This window comes from Rhinichthys klamathensis, unplaced genomic scaffold (assembly GCF_029890125.1).
Source record: "Rhinichthys klamathensis goyatoka isolate OS25496 unplaced genomic scaffold, OSU_Roscu_1.1 h1tg000191l_1, whole genome shotgun sequence".
Lineage (NCBI taxonomy): Eukaryota > Metazoa > Chordata > Actinopteri > Cypriniformes > Leuciscidae > Rhinichthys > Rhinichthys klamathensis.
The window spans coordinates 2,350,727-2,369,111 of NW_026606717.1; the positions used below are offsets into that span (position 1 = coordinate 2,350,727).

The window sequence follows — 18,385 nt, forward strand, 5'->3', positions numbered from 1 at the left end:
GCCATCCACTGGTTCTTTAGGCTAAATGACAGCTCCCGAAAAATGACGCTTAATTTTGGTTGGTTGGTGAGGCGAGCACCTCATTTACATATAATGGGCGGGGCTTTCGCCCTCTCAAAATAAACGAGGAAATGTTGCAAGCTGCTGGATGTAACGTTAAAGCCTCGCCTCTTACAGTTATTCATTCTTATGAATCGGTGAAAGCATTCGGTGCTGAATCGATCCTTTAATTATCTGACATTTCCTCTATCTGATTTAAATAATATGCTTTAGTTTCCCGTTTGTTCTTCGCACATAAAGACTGCTTGAGAGTCAAAGTGAGACTGTTACAATGGCAACTTCAGAGGTAAAGATTGCTCATCTCTCTAAAGTTTAGTGCGTTTCTTGTCTGTCACAGGCTTTCCAAACCTGCCATGCCTTACCGTAATGTTTATGTTCTTTATTTTGTGTTGAACAGGGAAATAAGCTATGGGGTGGTCGTTTTGTGGGAAACACAGACCCTATAATGGAAAAGTTCAATGCGTCAATCGCGTACGACCAGCGTATGTGGGAAGCTGATATTAAAGGAAGTAAAGCATATGTCAAAGCCTTACAGAAAGCAGGTTTGGTCACCCAAAACGAGATGGAACAGATTCGCACAGGCCTTGACAAGGTGATTATACCATTTACCACACAACCTGACTCATAAACCTGTCTACTTGCTTCCAGGTTATATGTGTGTTCTTTTACAGTAATCTTTTTCATGAAACTTCATGTACCCCAGTGCACTTTGTAAATATTTACCAGGATACCATAGTCCATTCCCCCTTTGACACCAAAGCTTAATACATCACAGACAAAAATATGCCCTGACACAGACATCTCCATGTGCACACAACAATAGCCATGTGACAATGCTGCTGATGATGCCTATTGTAAACTTCACCGAAGCTACAGTCGTTTAACATGTTGTATATTGTTCTGACAACATAACAACAACCAGCCAACTGGGGCTAGTTGTCACACGTTTTAAAACGATTGTTCACCTAAAAATCATCATCTAACTCACCCATAAGTTGTTCCAAACCTGCATGATTTTCTTTCTTCTTTTGAACACAAAAGAAGATATTTTAAAGAATGTTGTTAACCAGACAGTTGATGGCACCCATTGTCTTCCATAGTAGGAAAACAATACTATGGAAGTCAATGGCTGCCGTCAACTGACTGGTTACCAACATTCTTTAAAATATCTTCTTTTGTGTTCAACAGAAGAAAGAAACTCATACAGGTTTGATGACAAAATTTTTTTTTTTTTTTGGGGTGAACTATCCCTTTAATGCAGTGCATATTTCATTTTTGTATATCAGTTTCTGTATAGGTACATTACATTACAAAAAAGCTATTGTAAATTTCCACTCTTATTGACCAGGAAAAAAAGATTGATCACGTGAACATGGCCTGGTATTTAAAAAGTTAAAACAGTATTACAGCACAATTCTGAAGGGTAATAGATTACCTACAATTACTGTAATTAATGTACGGTATACATTTAAAACGCATAATAAGTGACAACTTACCCTGATAAAAATGTAATCTATTATTTTTAGAGGAAATCTAGTTCTCGCTATATAATATATACGTTTTATTCAAATTAGTTCTCCTCAGATGTAAGCTATGAATATGAAGGTTCAAGACTTCTGATCCATTAGCCACTCTAAGTAAATAACTAGAAGTATATTATTTAGGCTATAAAACTGTGTGTTTATAATAAACTAAAATAATATGACAAAAATACCAGTTTGCAATATCTAGCAGCACTGTTTTTGTACATCTAAAATAATATCTAAAAGTGAATGACACCCGAAGCTCGCACATTCAATTTAAAAATGTCCTCACCCTGTATTAAATTCAAAATAAAGTGAATATTTTACCCTTGAAGTTGAAAATATTTGTATTTTAGTTTGGAGGATAAACAAATCACAAAGATGTTCTAATTTAATACAGAATTTGAAACCAGGGCACAACAGCTAGAGAAATGTAATTGTATTTTTAATTCAAAAGCTACTGAGATATAGCATTTTGCTTCCGACTAGCACTGTGTTTCCCCTATATGGCTGTAAATAAATATTGTAAATTTGAAATCAGAAAGAGTTCTCAGACATTTTACTTCATTGTCATTGCCTGTTCACAGATATTTATGAATGTCTTCATTAGGTTTTTGATGAGTGGTCCAAAGGCGAGTTCAAGATCAAACCAGGAGACGAGGATATTCACACAGCCAATGAACGCAGGCTGAAGGTCTGTATTATGTATTATGAAGAGAACATTTAACTGAATTTTTGGTTCCTATAATATTAATGTCTTTTTCTTTTTAAAGGAATTTATTGGTGATCCAGCTGGAAAGCTTCACACAGGCAGGAGCAGGAATGATCAGGTTTGGCTTGTACCGAATTTGGTCACATGATATTTTCTCTGTAGGCATGGCTTTGACTGAACAGTTTTCATTTGTTGGATATAGGTTGCAACAGATATGCGGCTCTGGCTACGGGACGCTATTGCCACTCTGAAAGGACTAGCTTTGCAGCTCATCAACACTATGGTGGAAAGAGCTGCAGCGTAAGAATGCTCAATAATCTAGATACCTGTAGAGATCGGACTAATGTACAATTACCAAACACACACATCGCAAACTATCTTCCTTTGCCCAATCAGAGAGATTGACATCCTATGCCCTGGATACACTCACATGCAGAGGGCCCAGCCAATCAGATGGAGTCACTGGATTCTCAGGTGCATTTCAAATTCAGTCTTAAAGGGATAGTAGGCTCAAAATATGAAAATTCTGTCATCATTTACTCACCCTCAAGTTGTTCCAAACCTGTATGAATTTCTTTTTTCTGCTGAACACAAAAGAAGATATTTTGAAGAATATGGGTAATAACAGTTGATGGGCCCCATTGATGGGCCTCTTTTGTGTTCAGCAGAAGAAAGAAATTCATACAGGTTTGGAACTTGAGGGTGAATAAATTATGCACTATCCCTTTAATTATTATCTACTCAAGGTAAAGCTACAGTGAAGTGTCAAGACCTTCATCCTGTTGATACATATGTTTGGTCACAATTGTTCAATGTTCATCGTTTCTCGCAGTCATGCAGTGGCGCTAAGCAGGGATGTTGAGCGGCTGGACGACATCAGAAAACGTGTTAATGTGATGCCCCTAGGAAGGTTAGTTTTGTGTATATACACTACTGTGATACTGTACAGTAAGTGTCTTATGTTCACCAAGGCTGCATTATTTATGCATTGGATTTGGTTCTCAAGAAACATTTTTTATTATTATCAATGTTTAAAAAACTTTTTTTTTTCTGGATTCTTTGATGAATAGAAAGTTTTAAAGAAACACATTTATTTGACAACTTTTTTGTAACCTTATGAAATTATTTACTGACACTTTAGTGCATAACTTTTAATGCATCTTTGCTGAGCAAAAGTATTTAGTTCTTTCAAACAAAAACAAAAATCTGCTGAACGGTTGTTTACACACTTCACACTTTCATTGTATTAAATGGATCTTTTTTAGATACATTGAAATATGATGTATATATTTGCCTTGCAGTGGAGCCATTGCTGGGAATCCATTCAACATTGATAGAGAACTTCTTCGTCAAGGTTGACATAGTTTTATGAATTTGCTTTCCTGTTATTTGCTTTTCTGTTTTCATATTAAATATTAATGTGAGTTTATTTCTTTTCCCAATTCCCATATAATTAATGATTCGTGAAGTATGTTCCTGTGATGTATGTTTGTGTACACACAGGTAGAATTGTTCACTTGATTTATAATCTGATTTATAATTTTTTGTATCACTCCCCAGAACTAAATTTTGACAGGATTAGCATTAACAGCATGGATGCTACTGGACAGAGGGATTTTGTTGGTATGTATAATAATGCTTCAAAAATCATCTAAGCATATGATAAGTAACAGATATCATTGTAATAAAAGGGATTATTCACCCAAAAATGAAAATTCTGTCATCATTTACTGACCCTCGTGTCATTCCAAACCTGTATGACTTTTTTTTATGACTTTTGTTTTTTTTGGTCCATACAATTGAAGCCAATGGTCACCAAAACTTTCCATTCTTCAAAATATCTTTTTATGTTCCACAGAAGAAAGAAAGTCCTACAGACTTAGAACAACATAAGAGTAAATGATGGCAGAATTTTCATTTTTGGGCGAACTATCTCTTTAACTGCGTGTTTGTGTATGTTTTTGGACAGTGGAGTTTCTCTTCTGGGGATCAATGTGTCTCACACACCTCAGCAAGATGGCGGAGGATCTGATTTTGTACAGTACCAAGGAATTCTCCTTCATCACTCTGACTGATGCATACAGGTGAGGACAGCATATGATCCATAATGGGAAGTGATAGCAGTGGTTAATCTTGAGAATAGAATACAATTTTTTAATTAAAAGCTACACTCATCTGGCTATGCATACACCCATGACATATAAGAGCTCTTGGCTGACGGTTCGAGTCTGACCTGGGTCATGTTCTAATCCCATTCTGGTCTGTGCTTTACTGTCCAGCCAATGAATGCAACAAATGTGTCTTGAAAAGCACATCAGCATATTTAAATGATTTCTGAACGATCATGTAAAACAGAAAAGTAATGATGCTAAAAAATGTAAATGGTTAACAGTTACTTTAAATTGTAATACTATTGTGAAATAACTAACTTTTTTTTTTTTTTTTTTTCAAACTTGGTGAACATAAAATACTTCTTTCAAAAGCATTAAATAATCTCACCGTTCAGATTGCAGATTTAAATGTGACTGAATTTGACATACTGAGCCATGAAGTGCAAAGCCTCTTTTTGTCTTATTAACCTAACATTTTGCCTAGTAGTTTGAACTCAAGAATATGTCGTGTGTAGGCCCCATAATAACCCATAATGTCACAGCAGACAGAGATCATTAATTTGAAGCCCTTGGGATAACGGCATTTCTCCTTACATGTTCTGCATTATTTTTACCCCACTAGCCACGTATGCACATTTTCATCATGAAACTGTAGGAGCTGCTGGCTTGTGCTTTAGGCAGAATTGCAAATGAATGGGTCTTGAATTCAGATGACTTTTATGGTGCACTTGCAAAGAAATGTCAGTGAGTACACATGTACATGTTCCTGCCATTACACACTTTCCATTGTTGGAGCAATCAATTTTATTCTCATACTATAATTCTTAATGGCCTGTGAAGTTTTAGGTCTTTTAACATTAACTGACGATGAAGCTGGTAATTAACAAGCCTTAGTTAACAAGTAAATACTTGCTGAAAAATAATTATTACCTATTTATTAACACCAAAACCATGTTAGTAAAAGCTGACCATCTGCCACAGAATGCAGGATTCAAAGGGGTTGTCTAATTGGTGGATGACACTCAACACAGTTTAGTTTAGTTTAGTTTAGTTTCTTATAAAGCACATTTCCACTGCCACAAGTGCAGCCCAAAGAAAACCAAACAAAGACCAAACATAAAGACAAACAACATAAAATACTAATATTTAGTTCTCTCCTGGGTCAGACTCAGAAGCCAAGATGTAAAAGTGGTTCTTCAAAGCCATTTTAAAAGCATTCAAAGTAGGGGCAGAGCGAATGGAGAGCGGTAAGGTTCGGTTATCGAAAAGAAACAATCTCCTTTTCGCTCGAGTTGTGGCCGCGGTACCTGAAACAAAAGTTTATCGCCCGATCTCACATTTTTTACTGGCTGGTGTAGAATAACAAGATCTGACAGAAAAGAGGGAGTGAGACCATGCAGTTAAAATAAAAAAATATTAATAGGGCCTTGAAGTCGATCTAATATCTGATAGGTAACCATTGAAGGGAGCGATATCTGATAGGTAACCATAGATAAAATCTGAGTGATTCTGTCCCTCTTTCTCATACCGGTCAATAGTGTAGCAGCGGCATTTTGAACCAGCTGCAATCGATTCATCAATGCCTGGGAGAGTCCTAAATACACAACATTACAATATTCCAGTCTGGATGATATAAAAGAATGGATGATTGTCTCCAGATCTCTAGATGAAAGGATAGATTTTATCTTAGCAATTAACCTTAGGTAGTAGAAACTAGTTTTCACCACAGCGTTAACCTGTTTTGCAAAATTCAACTCTGAATCAAAAAAATATACCCAGATTTTTTGCGAATGGGTGTACATTTCTAGAAAAAATCATGATTTTATCAAATTTTTCTTTTGTCAAATCAACTTAGATCATTTATGTGGTTCAGATAACATAATATTATGAGTTTCTGTTGATAAAACCAATCTCCTTCATTGTATCACTATCAACAATTTTTTTTTAATTTCAATGAACTTAAAAAAGTAACTTGGCTGCCTTAAAATTTTAAGTTAAACCAACAATACTTTTTTACAGTGTGTGATGAAGAGTGCAAGCCGTCGAGTAACAGGTAACCCCTGGAAAGGTAGAAGAAGCCTGTGAGTTTAGGCAGTGGTCCTCAATAGGGATGCGTCTGCTGCATCAGTCCGTAGTAGAGAGAAGTAAATGACGATCATAGGTATGAGTGCAGCTGTGTTTTCTAACACAAACAACCATATCATCCATAACTATGCATATAAAACAATTGACATAAGGCAGAACCGATGGCAAGCCAGCAAACAACCCGGCGTCAAGTGGCCTTGGGACACAGAGACTGTGAACATGAGCTGGCTGATGTGTACTGAGAGATTCAGTCCACTTCTGCTTTGTATGTGTGTCTAGTGTGTGTAGTTAATCAGAGCGTTTGTGTTTGTGAGTGCAGCACTGGGAGCAGTTTAATGCCTCAGAAGAAGAACGCAGACAGCCTGGAGCTCATTCGCAGCAAAGCAGGACGAGTGTTTGGCAGAGTAAGATACAACACTGACTAATGAAGCCAACACGATACATGGATACTGACCTACAGAGATAATCACGTCTTTAAAAGAACTGCCCTTATGATTAAGGTCAATCTATGGCAAATTGAATAATTAGTACTAGGGCTGTCAATTGAATGTTATTATTAATTTAGGGATGCACGATATAATGGTACCTTATTGGTTATCGGATAATGGATATGTAATGTGCGTGCTTATTTCTCCTATTTTTAAATTAAGACGCTGTCATCTAACTCTCACTTAATCTTTAAAAACATGAATAATTGAATAACATTGTTAGATTTTGTTTAGAAAATCTAAAAATGATATACTAGGTGTCTTTATCTACTATGTAAGAACATTTAAATTAATCATTTGATTCAATGCACTTATTATGTACATACATGTTTTTACATTGTACTTATATTTGAAAAAATACCTGCATGGAATTACAGCTGTAATGATTTTCTGTAATTCCATCTAAAATGATACTGTTGAACCTTCCCTTACACCATAACCTACCCTTAAACCTAACCATACCAGTAAACCTGTCCCTAACCTTACCCGTATCGCACCTCAATAGCAGCTTGAGTGTTTTGCAATACAATATGAACACAATACGTACATTGTAGTTTTTTAAAAATCTAAGTACATGGTAGTTAAGGACACCTAATATAAGTTGTGACCGATTATTCATTTTTCATACTGTACATTATAATGTTGTGATGCCTAAATTCACTCTAAAAGGGATCATATTTAATAACACGGATAAAAACATATTTTAATATTGGCAATTTATCGTTATTGGCCATAACATAAAATTAATTATAACCTTATCGGCCAAAATTTTCATAACAGTGCATCCTTAGATTAATCTTTTAGAAGATTAAATATATTATAATATTAAAAGTAATATTCAAAATATTATTTAATAAAATTATCAAATATTAACACTCAAATTTACAGTTAACAATTTGGACAACAAAAACCGTCAGTCTTTATCTAATTTAAATTTCATTGTAATACAGTTTGCAGGGTTTCTGATGACTCTCAAAGGCTTACCCAGCACATACAACAAAGACCTACAGGTATGTCCATAACAGGCAGAGAATGCGATTATTTTGCTTTCAACTGTCCTCTGATTATATGTTTTATCACTGCAGGAGGATAAGGAGGCCATGTTCGACACATACGATACAGTAAATGCTGTGCTGCAGGTGGCTACAGGTGTCATCTCAACTCTAAAGGTAAGAGACGGGTTATTCTACAAGTTAATGTGGCTTTGTCATGGACAGTGGCAATCAAGAACAAAACTGTTACCTTGTTTAAATAGCCAGTAGGTGACATGATGAATAAGATGCAAATGTGTTGGGCATGTATCCATTGTCAGTCTGCAATTTGAGCAACGTAACGAATTGTTGTTTTATTTCCTGAGTGGTAGATCTTAAGCACTCATACTTTACCATCGCTCAGGTCAACCAAATAACGATGGAAGCGGCCCTCAGCCCAGATATGCTGGCCACTGATCTTGCCTACCACCTGGTCAGAAAGGGAGTGAGTCCATCAATTCATCTACTTATAGTATATAGCTTTTGTGTTTCAATTGAGCTAAATGAAATCTGATATATATCCATGTATATTAAAGATGCCTTTCAGAGAGGCCCACAGTTGTGCTGGAAAAGCCGTCTATATTGCAGAGACTAAGAAAGTCAGTCTGTCTGAACTCACTTTAGAGGACCTTCAAACCGTCAGGTCAGCAGGCACATTAAAACAATAATGGCATATAGAAGTATATGAAATGTTTTTATTTTTAATTTATTTGTTTCTCTCTTTCTCTCCAGCCCTTTGTTTGACAAAGACGTTTCTTCAGTGTGGGACTACATCAGAAGCGTTGAACAGTACAGCGCACCCGGTGGCACAGCGAGGAGTAGCATCACGGCTCAAATCGAGCACTTTAGAACCTGGTTACAGGCACAAAAACAGTAACCATAGTCTCAAGGTCAGCAGTAGGTGCTCTTTCTTCAGAGATGAATTTGGCATGTTATGCCTGCTATTATCTCATGTCATCACAGATTCAGTTGAAGTCAAGGGTTTGCCTGTGTGTTACATTTAAGGAAAGTTTCATTGGTTCAGAATAAGGATTTTACATGACAAAACGTGTACAATGAAATGCAGTTACATTTGAATAAATAATTTGTGCAGTCACTTCATTTGAAGTTTTATTAACATCTTTGGAAACGTACATTATGTACAACTTAAACATCACATGCCCTGCATATGCATATTAATTGTTAAATCATCAAATCATAGCTGTATGAAACACTCAATTTACAGGGTTTCCCAGGAAACATCTGAGAATTATTTTTTTTTGGGGCATTTCCAGGCCTGGAAAATCATGAAAATGTTGGAAATTTACCCAGTGAATTCATCTTAGTGGAGGTTCAGAAAGCTTCAAACGAGCCACATTCACATCCCAAGTGGTTTTGTTTAGTATTTTGAAGACTTTATTTGTACAATGACAACCCAAACCTCCTTAAAAATACTTCAAATGCAGTAATCATCAACAATCAAGTCATGGAAAACAGATAGGAATCCTGAATTTGATAGAAGTCGGATAAAGCTCCCATGTTTAAAGGTCCAAGGAGAATGAGAGTAGACAAAGAGGTATGAGAGAAACAATTAATAGTTGTGAACAAACAATTACAAAATAATAATGTTGTCAGGTTTAATAGCCTTGATCCATTCCATTAACTTCAGTTCAGTGCTTGAAAGATTTATTAGCTGTATTTTGTTTGTAGAAATTGGAAACAGAACATCCTGTGTTAAAAGAGGCGTGTTCTCTACCATTCAGTGAAAACACCTTTGTTGTCCAAAAACACAAAAGAGGCACAGAAACAGGGTGATTAGATTGGGCAGGACACACAGACAGTGAGATTTCACAGATGTGTAAACAACTCGTCCATTCAGATTCTGCACAGGACGGAATATTCCAGTCATTGGCTTTTCTGTTGCGAATAACAGCTGTTTATACATTGACATCAGCTAAAGTAGAAAAAGAAAGACGGCCAAAAGGATCAGTACATTTGAATTAAACTGCCACCAGTGAACTCAACCTTTCCATAATTATTTACTTAATTGAGATCTCCTACAGTGGTAATCTAAATGATTCAACCCCCATTGCAATGAACAAATCAAATAAAAGTAATTGAAATAGCTCAACACAACAAACGTTTCAAGTGGTTTCCCCAAATTCAACTGAAAATCCTACTTTTAATGACTTCTGGAGTCTCAAAATTATTCAACCCCCTGAATAGAATCCCTCACAACAGCACAAATCTACAAAATAGGTGTTGTCTCAAGCACATCTGATGCAACTAATCAAGGGCTTCATTAGTTGCACCAGGTGTGCTTGTGCAAGAACACATGAAATAAGTTTGTTGAGTGTTACTTTTAATTGCATGCTAGAATATGGAAAAATAATCAAAAGAATGGCCCAAAGGTTAAGAGAAGATTTCATCGCCATTCACAAACAAGGAACTGGATACAACAAGATAGCGAAGGCACTAAATGTTCCTAGAGACACCGTTGGAAACATAGTTTGCAAGTTCAAAGTTTAAGGAACAGTGGTTACACAACCTGAATGGGGCAGAAAAAGGAAGCTATCAAAGGCTGCAACCAGATTTCTGAGAAGGCAGGTTCAGAAAAAACGTTGAGTGACTGCAAAGGACCTGCAGGAAAAGGTGGTTGCAGCACGTAAACCCAAGAATATTACTAAACTGGAGGCCATTGTTAATGAGGAATTGGCTAAGATTCCTCAGAAACACTGCCAGAAGCTGATGTCTGGTTATACATCTAGTTTGCAGCAGGTCATAACAGCAAATGGGTGTTCTACTAAGTACTAAAGATGCTTGCCATTAAGGGGTTGAATAATTTTGAGACTGCAGAAGTCATTAAAAGTGGCATTTTCAGTTGAATATGGGGAAACCACTTGAAACATTTGTTGTTAAGCTATTTCAATTATTTTTGCTTGATTTGTTCATCACAAACAGCTGTAAGTCTGTCAAATTTGCCAATAAACCCGATTTACAATGGGTGTTGAATAATTTTGATTAAAACTGTAAGTTGGACTAACATTTATATCTCAGTCTGGTTTATGCCAAAAATTCTCTCTGTACCTGATTTTTGCTTATGGGCAGAGTCTGTTGGAAGACCGTCCACACAACAGACTGGTCACAACCTGGTGTGGTCAAGGAACCCGAGTACCGATAGTAGCTGAGTGTATTGGCTTGAGGGACGATGTCAGCCAGTCGAAAGTCTTCAATTTCACTGCTGTTCCCTTTTGATCAAATTGCATAATGTGGGACCAAAATACAGACAAACAAAACATGTTAAATAGATAAACTAATCAAAAATGAGAAATTCAGTTCCCAAAAAAAGATTAAGTACTCACCTTCATGTCTGACTTTTCCTAAAGCCTCTATAATTCGGTCAAGCTTTTTGTTTTTCTCTGAAGACACCTAATGGGGGATGACAAAAGTCTGTGTTTTATTAGTTATTATCGGCATGGTTCATTAAAGGGATATTTCACCCAAAATGGCTGCAAAGTGAATGGTGAGGACTGGGGTTGTCAAGCACAAAATGACAAAAATGCAACATAAAATGTCATAAAAGTAGTCCTTATTGAAGCATTGTATGAGGTCAAAGTGAAAATAATTTAGTTACCGTAAATCTTTTTTTTTTCTTCTTGAAAACCCCAGTCCTCGTTCACTTTCATTAAATGAAAATTCTTCATAAATTCACCTTTTGAGTTTCATGGAAGAATGTCTGTCATTTTGGAACAATAGGTTTTTTCAATTTTTGGTGCAGGATTATTATAGTTAACTAACACTAAAACCATAAAAACGTTTGTTACTTGAAATAAAATAAACTTCAACTGAAATAAAATAAAGTTTTAAATTTAACTTAAAAATGTAGTTTAACTTCATGTACTAAAATAACTATAGGTAACACTTTAGTTTAAGGTCCAATTCTTACTTTTAACTAGTTGCTTATTTACATGCATATTACTATAGAAAATTGGCTGTTTATTAGTACTTATTAAAGCACACATTAATGCCTTATTCTGCATGACCATATTCTATATCCCTTAATCCTACCCTAAAACAACTTAAACTTAACAATTTAACAATAATTAGCAGTTTATTGAGGCAAAAGTCGTAGTTAATAGTTAGTTAATAGTGAGAATTGGACCCTAATCTAAAGTGTGAACAATAACAAAAAAAATAAAAATAAAAAATAAATAAATAAATATATATATATATATATATATATATATATATATATATATATATATATATATATATATATATATATTGTCAACTTATAATGAAATAAACAACAAAAATACTAAAACTTTAACTAAAATTAAAACCGAATATAAAAATAAAAATAAATTCAAAATATTAACAAAAACTATAATAGTATCTCAATAATATTAAAATAACACTGGGTGAACTATCCCTTTAAGAGCTTGTGTTCAGATGATTTCCTCACAATTTTTAATTTTTTATTTAATTTGTATAATTATGAGACAAAATATCAGAAAGGCATCAGTACCTCAAAAAAGAAGCCTAGTGCTGCCACCCCTGTAGAGTCGTTTAGAGCCCCACTCAAGTTGTTATACTTTTCTTTAATGTGAACAATATGCAGCTGGGAGGCAAAATGCATAATTAATACCCATTATAACTTAACTTAAAACAATAATAGGCTTTGTTTGCATTTAATCATCCAAATATCCTTGACCGTGACATGGACTCTCACCTCCATGGGATAACGCTCCCCGTCCACAGAGTGCTCTGAGCCCTGGCCGCCGTCCTCTCCCCAGTGCAGGTGGAACTGGACAGCCTTGTATGTGCCTGACAGACCCCCATCACGGAGACGCACCGATTGAGGGAGTGTAAAGTGAGCTGGGAAGAAGTATAGAGCATGTTATCATCCTTAACTGTACGATTACAATATTCAAAAGTCAATTGAATTAAATTGAATGGAATTCAAAATTGACAATTCTTGTTTTTTTATGGAATATTTCAGTATTTATCCGTGCACATCAGTATTTTTTCAAATTCATGTGCCCTTGTAAAGCGTCATTTCATGTCCACTTTTAAATGATAGTTCATCCAAAACTTTGTTCCTGCTCTCACATTGTTCCAAACTCATAAGACTTTGTTCATCTTTGACACTGCAAATAATTATATGATCCATAAGTTATTACAACACATATTTTTAAATTGCTTAACTTTTTTTTATAAGGTATACAAGATTCTTTAAGTCAGTTTAATGTAATTTAAGTTAAAAAAATTACTTAAACATCCAAGTTGATTGTACTTAAAAACTTTTCTTTTACAGTGAAATTTGATTTCACTCCCTCCATTCAAATTCCATTCCACCAAAACTTTCACAATAAAAAAGTTTATGAAGACATAATAAAAGTAATCCACGTTTTATAAACACTGATAAATTCACATATAGAGCTCATAAAATATGCAAATGGTAGCTCAAACGTATACCAATGAGGTTTGTTCAGTCATTTCTTTTACGCTTTCTGATGCTTTAAAAATTTGGTTGGGCGGACTTTCAATAGATGGACAAAAGTGATAAAAGATTATAAAAAACATCTTCATTTGTGTTTTGAATACGGAATAAATGAAAACAGAATTGACATTTTTAGGTGAACTATCCCTTTAAAGTTCAGTTCCATCTACCTGATTGTCCATGGTTTTCCACACTCATATTGAAAATGTCCTCATGACCATCGAAGATAAAACTGGTCAGTTTTGGGTCATGCTTCACTTTGCGTGTGATGATATTGATGGGCGATTGATTTGGACCTCCACACTTAAGATACGTTTTTTTCCACTCTGAAGGCCCTGGATGACACAAATGGAAAACACATTTTTCTAACTGTATACGTTCAACTGTTTAAGAACAAGGACTTTGCTTTAGTGATGACAATGCAAAAACTTGAGCCCCAGTTCTCACCTCTACATTCGCTGTCACAGGACTGGCTCTCGTAGCACCACTCGCCTGGAACAGAGAGAAAAAAACTGTTCCATGGACCACTTTTGGAAAGTATTTAAATCCGTGACTCGAAGCCAAGGTTCAGAGCCAGTTTTGATGGTGGTCATTAACTAACAAATTTGTTTATTTTGTGGCCATATAAAGCCATGCTTTGATTCACAAAGTTTTTCCTGATAATCAGTGAGCCATCTAACAGAGTTCCCCTCCTGATCACCAGGTTTGATCGACAGCAGAACATGTGCTTGAATGCAAAGGCACCTTAAGTGTTCTTTTTTATTATTACCCACTGTCCACCTGTGCACTTTCAACCCATTCAACTTGGTTTGCACAAAAAGGAAATTCTCTTATCATTTACTCACCTTAAAGTTGTTTCAAACATGTACGACTTTCTTTCTTCATTATTTTGAGATTATTTTGGTTATTTTAAGTTTAGCATTTGAATTTTTTGTTTCCAAGTAAACAGTTGTTCTTCATTGCAGTGAACAATGTTGCAAATAAAACTTCTGTTGAATTGAGAGTGTGATGCTGGGTGTTAAGCATGAGGATGACTACAGAAAAAACATTATACAAAGGTTGTTCTGAAGCTGACATGGCACCTGCATGTATTACATCTGCATCTGTCCAGTAAGTACTAGCATGTGAAATCTTAAGGAAACGGTGAACTTTGAAGAGGTCAGACAATATAAACGATATGCACAACACAAGGTGACTTCTGTTAAAAAATAACCTGTCTGGATTCAGTAACCCAAGATGCACTGCGGTACAGGCTAGATTAACCAGTGACAGAGTAAATGTGCAGCAATACATTGCAACTTGAACTTGACATGTGCAAACATCATATTGAAGTCCCTCTTTAACAATTTTTTTTTGCAAATATTATTATCTGGAGGTAAGTTAACCAGTACGCCTAGTGCCTATATAAATGCACAAATATCCATACCTAAACAAAACACACACTTGATACATTTAGCATCTGCCTCTACTTTTGGATCATAATTATTTTTAAACAGTCCACCTTCCCATACCTTAATAAATTACCCCCACTTTTCAAATAATCCTGACACCCCTCTGTTTTGCAATTTCAGGGCAAGGGCTTTTACAACAATTTATACCTGACATATTCAAGTTCAAAACAAAGAGGGCGGGTAGAGAAGAAATTAATTATTTTAGAGTTCAAGAATGCAACTCCATTCCACTCAAAGGACAAGGAGCAGGAGAATGAGAGGCTGTGATTCGACTAAAATTCTACCAGTCAGTTGGTAGAGCTGTTAATGCATAGGGACCGCTGATTATTGTTTTGTAACAACAACAACAATACAAACATTTAGGCTACAATTTTCCCACAATGGTTAAGCAATCTCAAGTCAACAGCTTTCAGATAGTGGACAGGACTTGCCACATAATTATGTGATATAATCATATCTACAGTAGGTTATATGGCTTTGTTTAAAAAAAAAAAAAGTTATAAAGGCCTATATGTAGGCAACATTGAAGCCCAAAGGTTATCTTTTCTATAGTCCCGAATATAAATTAGTAAATTAACTTTGACTCTGTTGTTTATGGGTCATTAATAGACAAGCCACATGTCATATTTCAAAAGTGTGCATATATTTGGGTTTATTAATTAGCTACTTCGTGCAGGGTGCAGACTTCACTTATTCACGTAATTTTCACGGGATCGCGCCCGCTCTGTTCCGCGTGCCCAGCCTTCTAAATGTTCTGTTCACCTGCTAGAAGGCAAAATTGTGAAGGGATGGAAGTTATGTTTGCGCCGTACAGGTACGAATCACTTTCTAATTTTAACTGATGACCATTATTATGTAGGCTATATTATATATTTTTTAAAACAACTTGACAGATGGTTGGAATATGGAATAACTTGGTTTGAATTATTTACTTTTTAAAAATTTTTTTTTTACTTGTAGGTGCACGTTTTTTTTTAATGACAATAGGCTATATGTCATTTAGAATTTTAAGCCTATGTGTCACTTGTGTTCTAGAAAAACGCATGTTTAGTGGTAGGCTATCATGTTGATGTTTTATGTTGATGACTATTTAAGTTGTGGTGGTTCCCAAATGTTGTTATAGTAGCCAACCATTTTAAATCCATACTTTATTATTAACGCAGGCTATAGTCCACAATAAAGCTGTATCTTTATTTACACGTTGTAATTAACAACTCACGCTGTTAAAGTGTAGAAACAGTAACGTTCCGGTTCATTTCGAAATTCGAATCGAATGTGAGGGAGACCGTTGTGTGTGAACTCGTAACATGAACGATTCACATTCACATCATTGCTGGCGCGGTTCATCGTTGCGTAGAGACAGGTCTATCTGATGAAACATAATATGGATGCATTGCACACAAAGTTTTCCAGACTGTCTAGATTTTAAACAGTTTTTGTACATTTTTATTTTATCATTTGGAGCCCTAAATGAATAATTATATTTAAAAGCTATGCTATAGGCTACAATACAGATAATGGTAGCTACTCAAAATAAAAGTTAGCCTACCGAATATTGCATTTTAAAAATGTATTCTAAAAACTGTATCAAATAAGATTGAACTTTATTTAAAAATATATTATTTCTATGCAAGACATACAAAAAAATGTAGTTGTATTTTGTCAGGCCAAAATTCAGCCTCTTCTTAGAGCAGTCATTCACTCAACTGTATTCAGCCATAGACAACCAGCCAGCCAGCCAAAGACATAGACAGATACATGAAAATATAGACAGATAGACAGATGAATAGTTAGACAGACAGATAGATAGATAGTTAGACATAGTTGGATAGTTAGACAGATAATAGACAGACAGACAGACAGACAGACAGATAGATAGATAGATAGATAGATAGATAGATAGATAGATAGATAGATAGATAGATAGATATTCTACCTTACCTGAGCAGAGCTTTAGAGCCAACAGAACAGATGAGAGAGAGAGAATGGACGTCATGACTACAATACCAATACAGTTCTCACTGCCTTGTGTGACAGGAACTATTTTTATACAGTCAGGGAAAGAAAGGAGGAGAGAGGGAGAGAGAGTTTTACAGGTAAGAGGTGAAATGACAGGTGTAGGGCAGCAAACTAGGACATTTGAGGCCCTTGATGAGGACATTAACTCTCACAATACAACCTACGGCCAGTTGAACCTAGTGAAGTTTTCCCTGAACTCTGGCTAAGTGAATTTGCTTTATCTTACAGCCTGCAGAGGGCACTAGTGCCAAACAGAACCTGTTTATCATTCCTGTTGTAGGGCATGTAGTTTTAAGCACACTGTAGAGTTTGTCTTTGAGGACAGGGCACACACATGCGTCAAACCCTCTGCTACACACATATGAGGAGAAATGAATGCTCGCTTTCTCTGAGCGACATATATCCGTAGAGGAAATCATCCCAGTCCCTCCAGGTGACTGAGACTAATTAAGCACGTGGGGTGTCAGGAAATGATTGGACGTTTTGACTCAAGTGACTCTTTTGAGAATGATGAATGATGAGGAACAAGACGGCCTATCTTGTTAACCATGTTTGTTGCTTTGACACTGAAATCAGTTAGCATGACAAAATCGTCTAATTAGAGATAAGGGAAAACAACAATGCTGCTATCATAAATCACCCCAGCCTTTTTCCGACATAATGAACGCACCCCTTCCCTCTCGTTCTTTGCCTCTTGCGATACCGTCTTGGTCTTTTAAAGATGGGAAGCATGTGCTGTAAATTAAATTAATGTTAGCCTCCTCTCAATCATTCATCATTCCAATAAAATGACTGGAGCTGTTGTACTGCATCGTTAAAATGGAGAGACCTATTAAAAAGTCATTAAAGTCAACTCGGCATGAAGGTCTGCCCTGTTGAGCTTTAGCCATGCAGCCAAGATGGAATGACTCCATTTTATGGACATCATATAGCACAAATGTGTGATTATGAGTGAATGAAGTGGAAGGTAAACAGTAGGACAGAGAATTAGAGAAAAGGCTTAAATATACTGTAGTGGCCCCCAGTTTTACAATAGCCCACTATAGGTATCAGAGTGAAAGATCTGTGATGTCTCATTGACTTGTGACTCATTGTGGAGAATCATTACTAGTCATCTAAAGTAGCCTATAAGAGAGATTCACTGTATTTGTTTTTTTTACAGATACCTAAACACACACCTGCTGCTTTCACTATGTTACTGTTAGTATTCATAGTTTAGAGAAATTCCACTCAAAAAGATGAAACAAATCATTTCAAATCATAAGGTTGCACAAATAATCCTTATCTGTCAGTTTGACTGTATGTGCTGTAAACATTCTCTTCATGGTCTATTTTCAGACGTCAATGCTTTTAATTAATATGACATGGTATAACAAGAAGATCTAATTAATTTCATTTACGATATATCCTATAAATAATTAAC

At 35.7% G+C, this 18,385-nt stretch overlaps 2 protein-coding genes across 3 annotated transcripts; one reads left to right on the forward strand and one right to left on the reverse strand.

The window, feature by feature from the left end:
- The first annotated feature begins 203 nt into the window (after nucleotides 1-203).
- asl (argininosuccinate lyase) lies at nucleotides 204-9,111 on the forward strand. Its single transcript, XM_056262088.1, has 16 exons — nucleotides 204-346; nucleotides 458-652; nucleotides 2,194-2,277; nucleotides 2,357-2,413; nucleotides 2,498-2,595; nucleotides 2,692-2,769; nucleotides 3,128-3,205; nucleotides 3,597-3,649; nucleotides 3,856-3,918; nucleotides 4,265-4,379; nucleotides 6,811-6,895; nucleotides 7,930-7,989; nucleotides 8,065-8,148; nucleotides 8,375-8,455; nucleotides 8,547-8,653; nucleotides 8,743-9,111. Exons 1-16 carry the CDS (start codon nucleotides 332-334, stop codon nucleotides 8,885-8,887), a joined length of 1,398 nt encoding a protein of 465 aa, XP_056118063.1. The 5' UTR covers nucleotides 204-331; the 3' UTR covers nucleotides 8,888-9,111.
- A 542-nt stretch (nucleotides 9,112-9,653) lies between these two features.
- ca4c (carbonic anhydrase IV c) lies at nucleotides 9,654-16,980 on the reverse strand. 2 transcript variants are annotated; one of them, XM_056262093.1, is made up of 8 exons: nucleotides 16,885-16,980; nucleotides 13,940-13,984; nucleotides 13,663-13,827; nucleotides 12,722-12,867; nucleotides 12,518-12,610; nucleotides 11,352-11,418; nucleotides 11,077-11,237; nucleotides 9,654-9,943 (listed from the first exon to the last, which is right to left on the reverse strand). In XM_056262093.1, the coding sequence occupies exons 1-8, from the start codon at nucleotides 16,937-16,939 to the stop codon at nucleotides 9,749-9,751; spliced, it is 927 nt and encodes a 308-aa protein (XP_056118068.1). In that variant the 5' UTR covers nucleotides 16,940-16,980; the 3' UTR covers nucleotides 9,654-9,748. The 2 variants fall into 2 exon arrangements, with proteins under 2 accessions (XP_056118068.1, XP_056118067.1); XM_056262092.1 differs by having other exon boundaries at nucleotides 13,940-13,979; nucleotides 16,880-16,969.
- Nucleotides 16,981-18,385: the final 1,405 nt, after the last annotated feature.

Coding starts and splice junctions, on each gene's coding strand:
- asl (XM_056262088.1), top strand. Junction 2,278..2,356: donor CCAATGAACGCAGGCTGAAG/GTCTGTATTATG, acceptor TTCTTTTTAAAG/GAATTTATTGGTGATCCAGC. Junction 8,456..8,546: donor ACCACCTGGTCAGAAAGGGA/GTGAGTCCATCA, acceptor TGTATATTAAAG/ATGCCTTTCAGAGAGGCCCA.
- ca4c (XM_056262093.1), bottom strand. CDS start 16,939: ATGACGTCCATTCTCTCTCTCTCATCTGTTCTGTTGGCTCTAAAGCTC. Junction 13,828..13,939: donor CTGTGACAGCGAATGTAGAG/GTGAGAACTGGG, acceptor TGTGTCATCCAG/GGCCTTCAGAGTGGAAAAAA. Junction 11,238..11,351: donor AGGAAAAGTCAGACATGAAG/GTGAGTACTTAA, acceptor TTTGATCAAAAG/GGAACAGCAGTGAAATTGAA.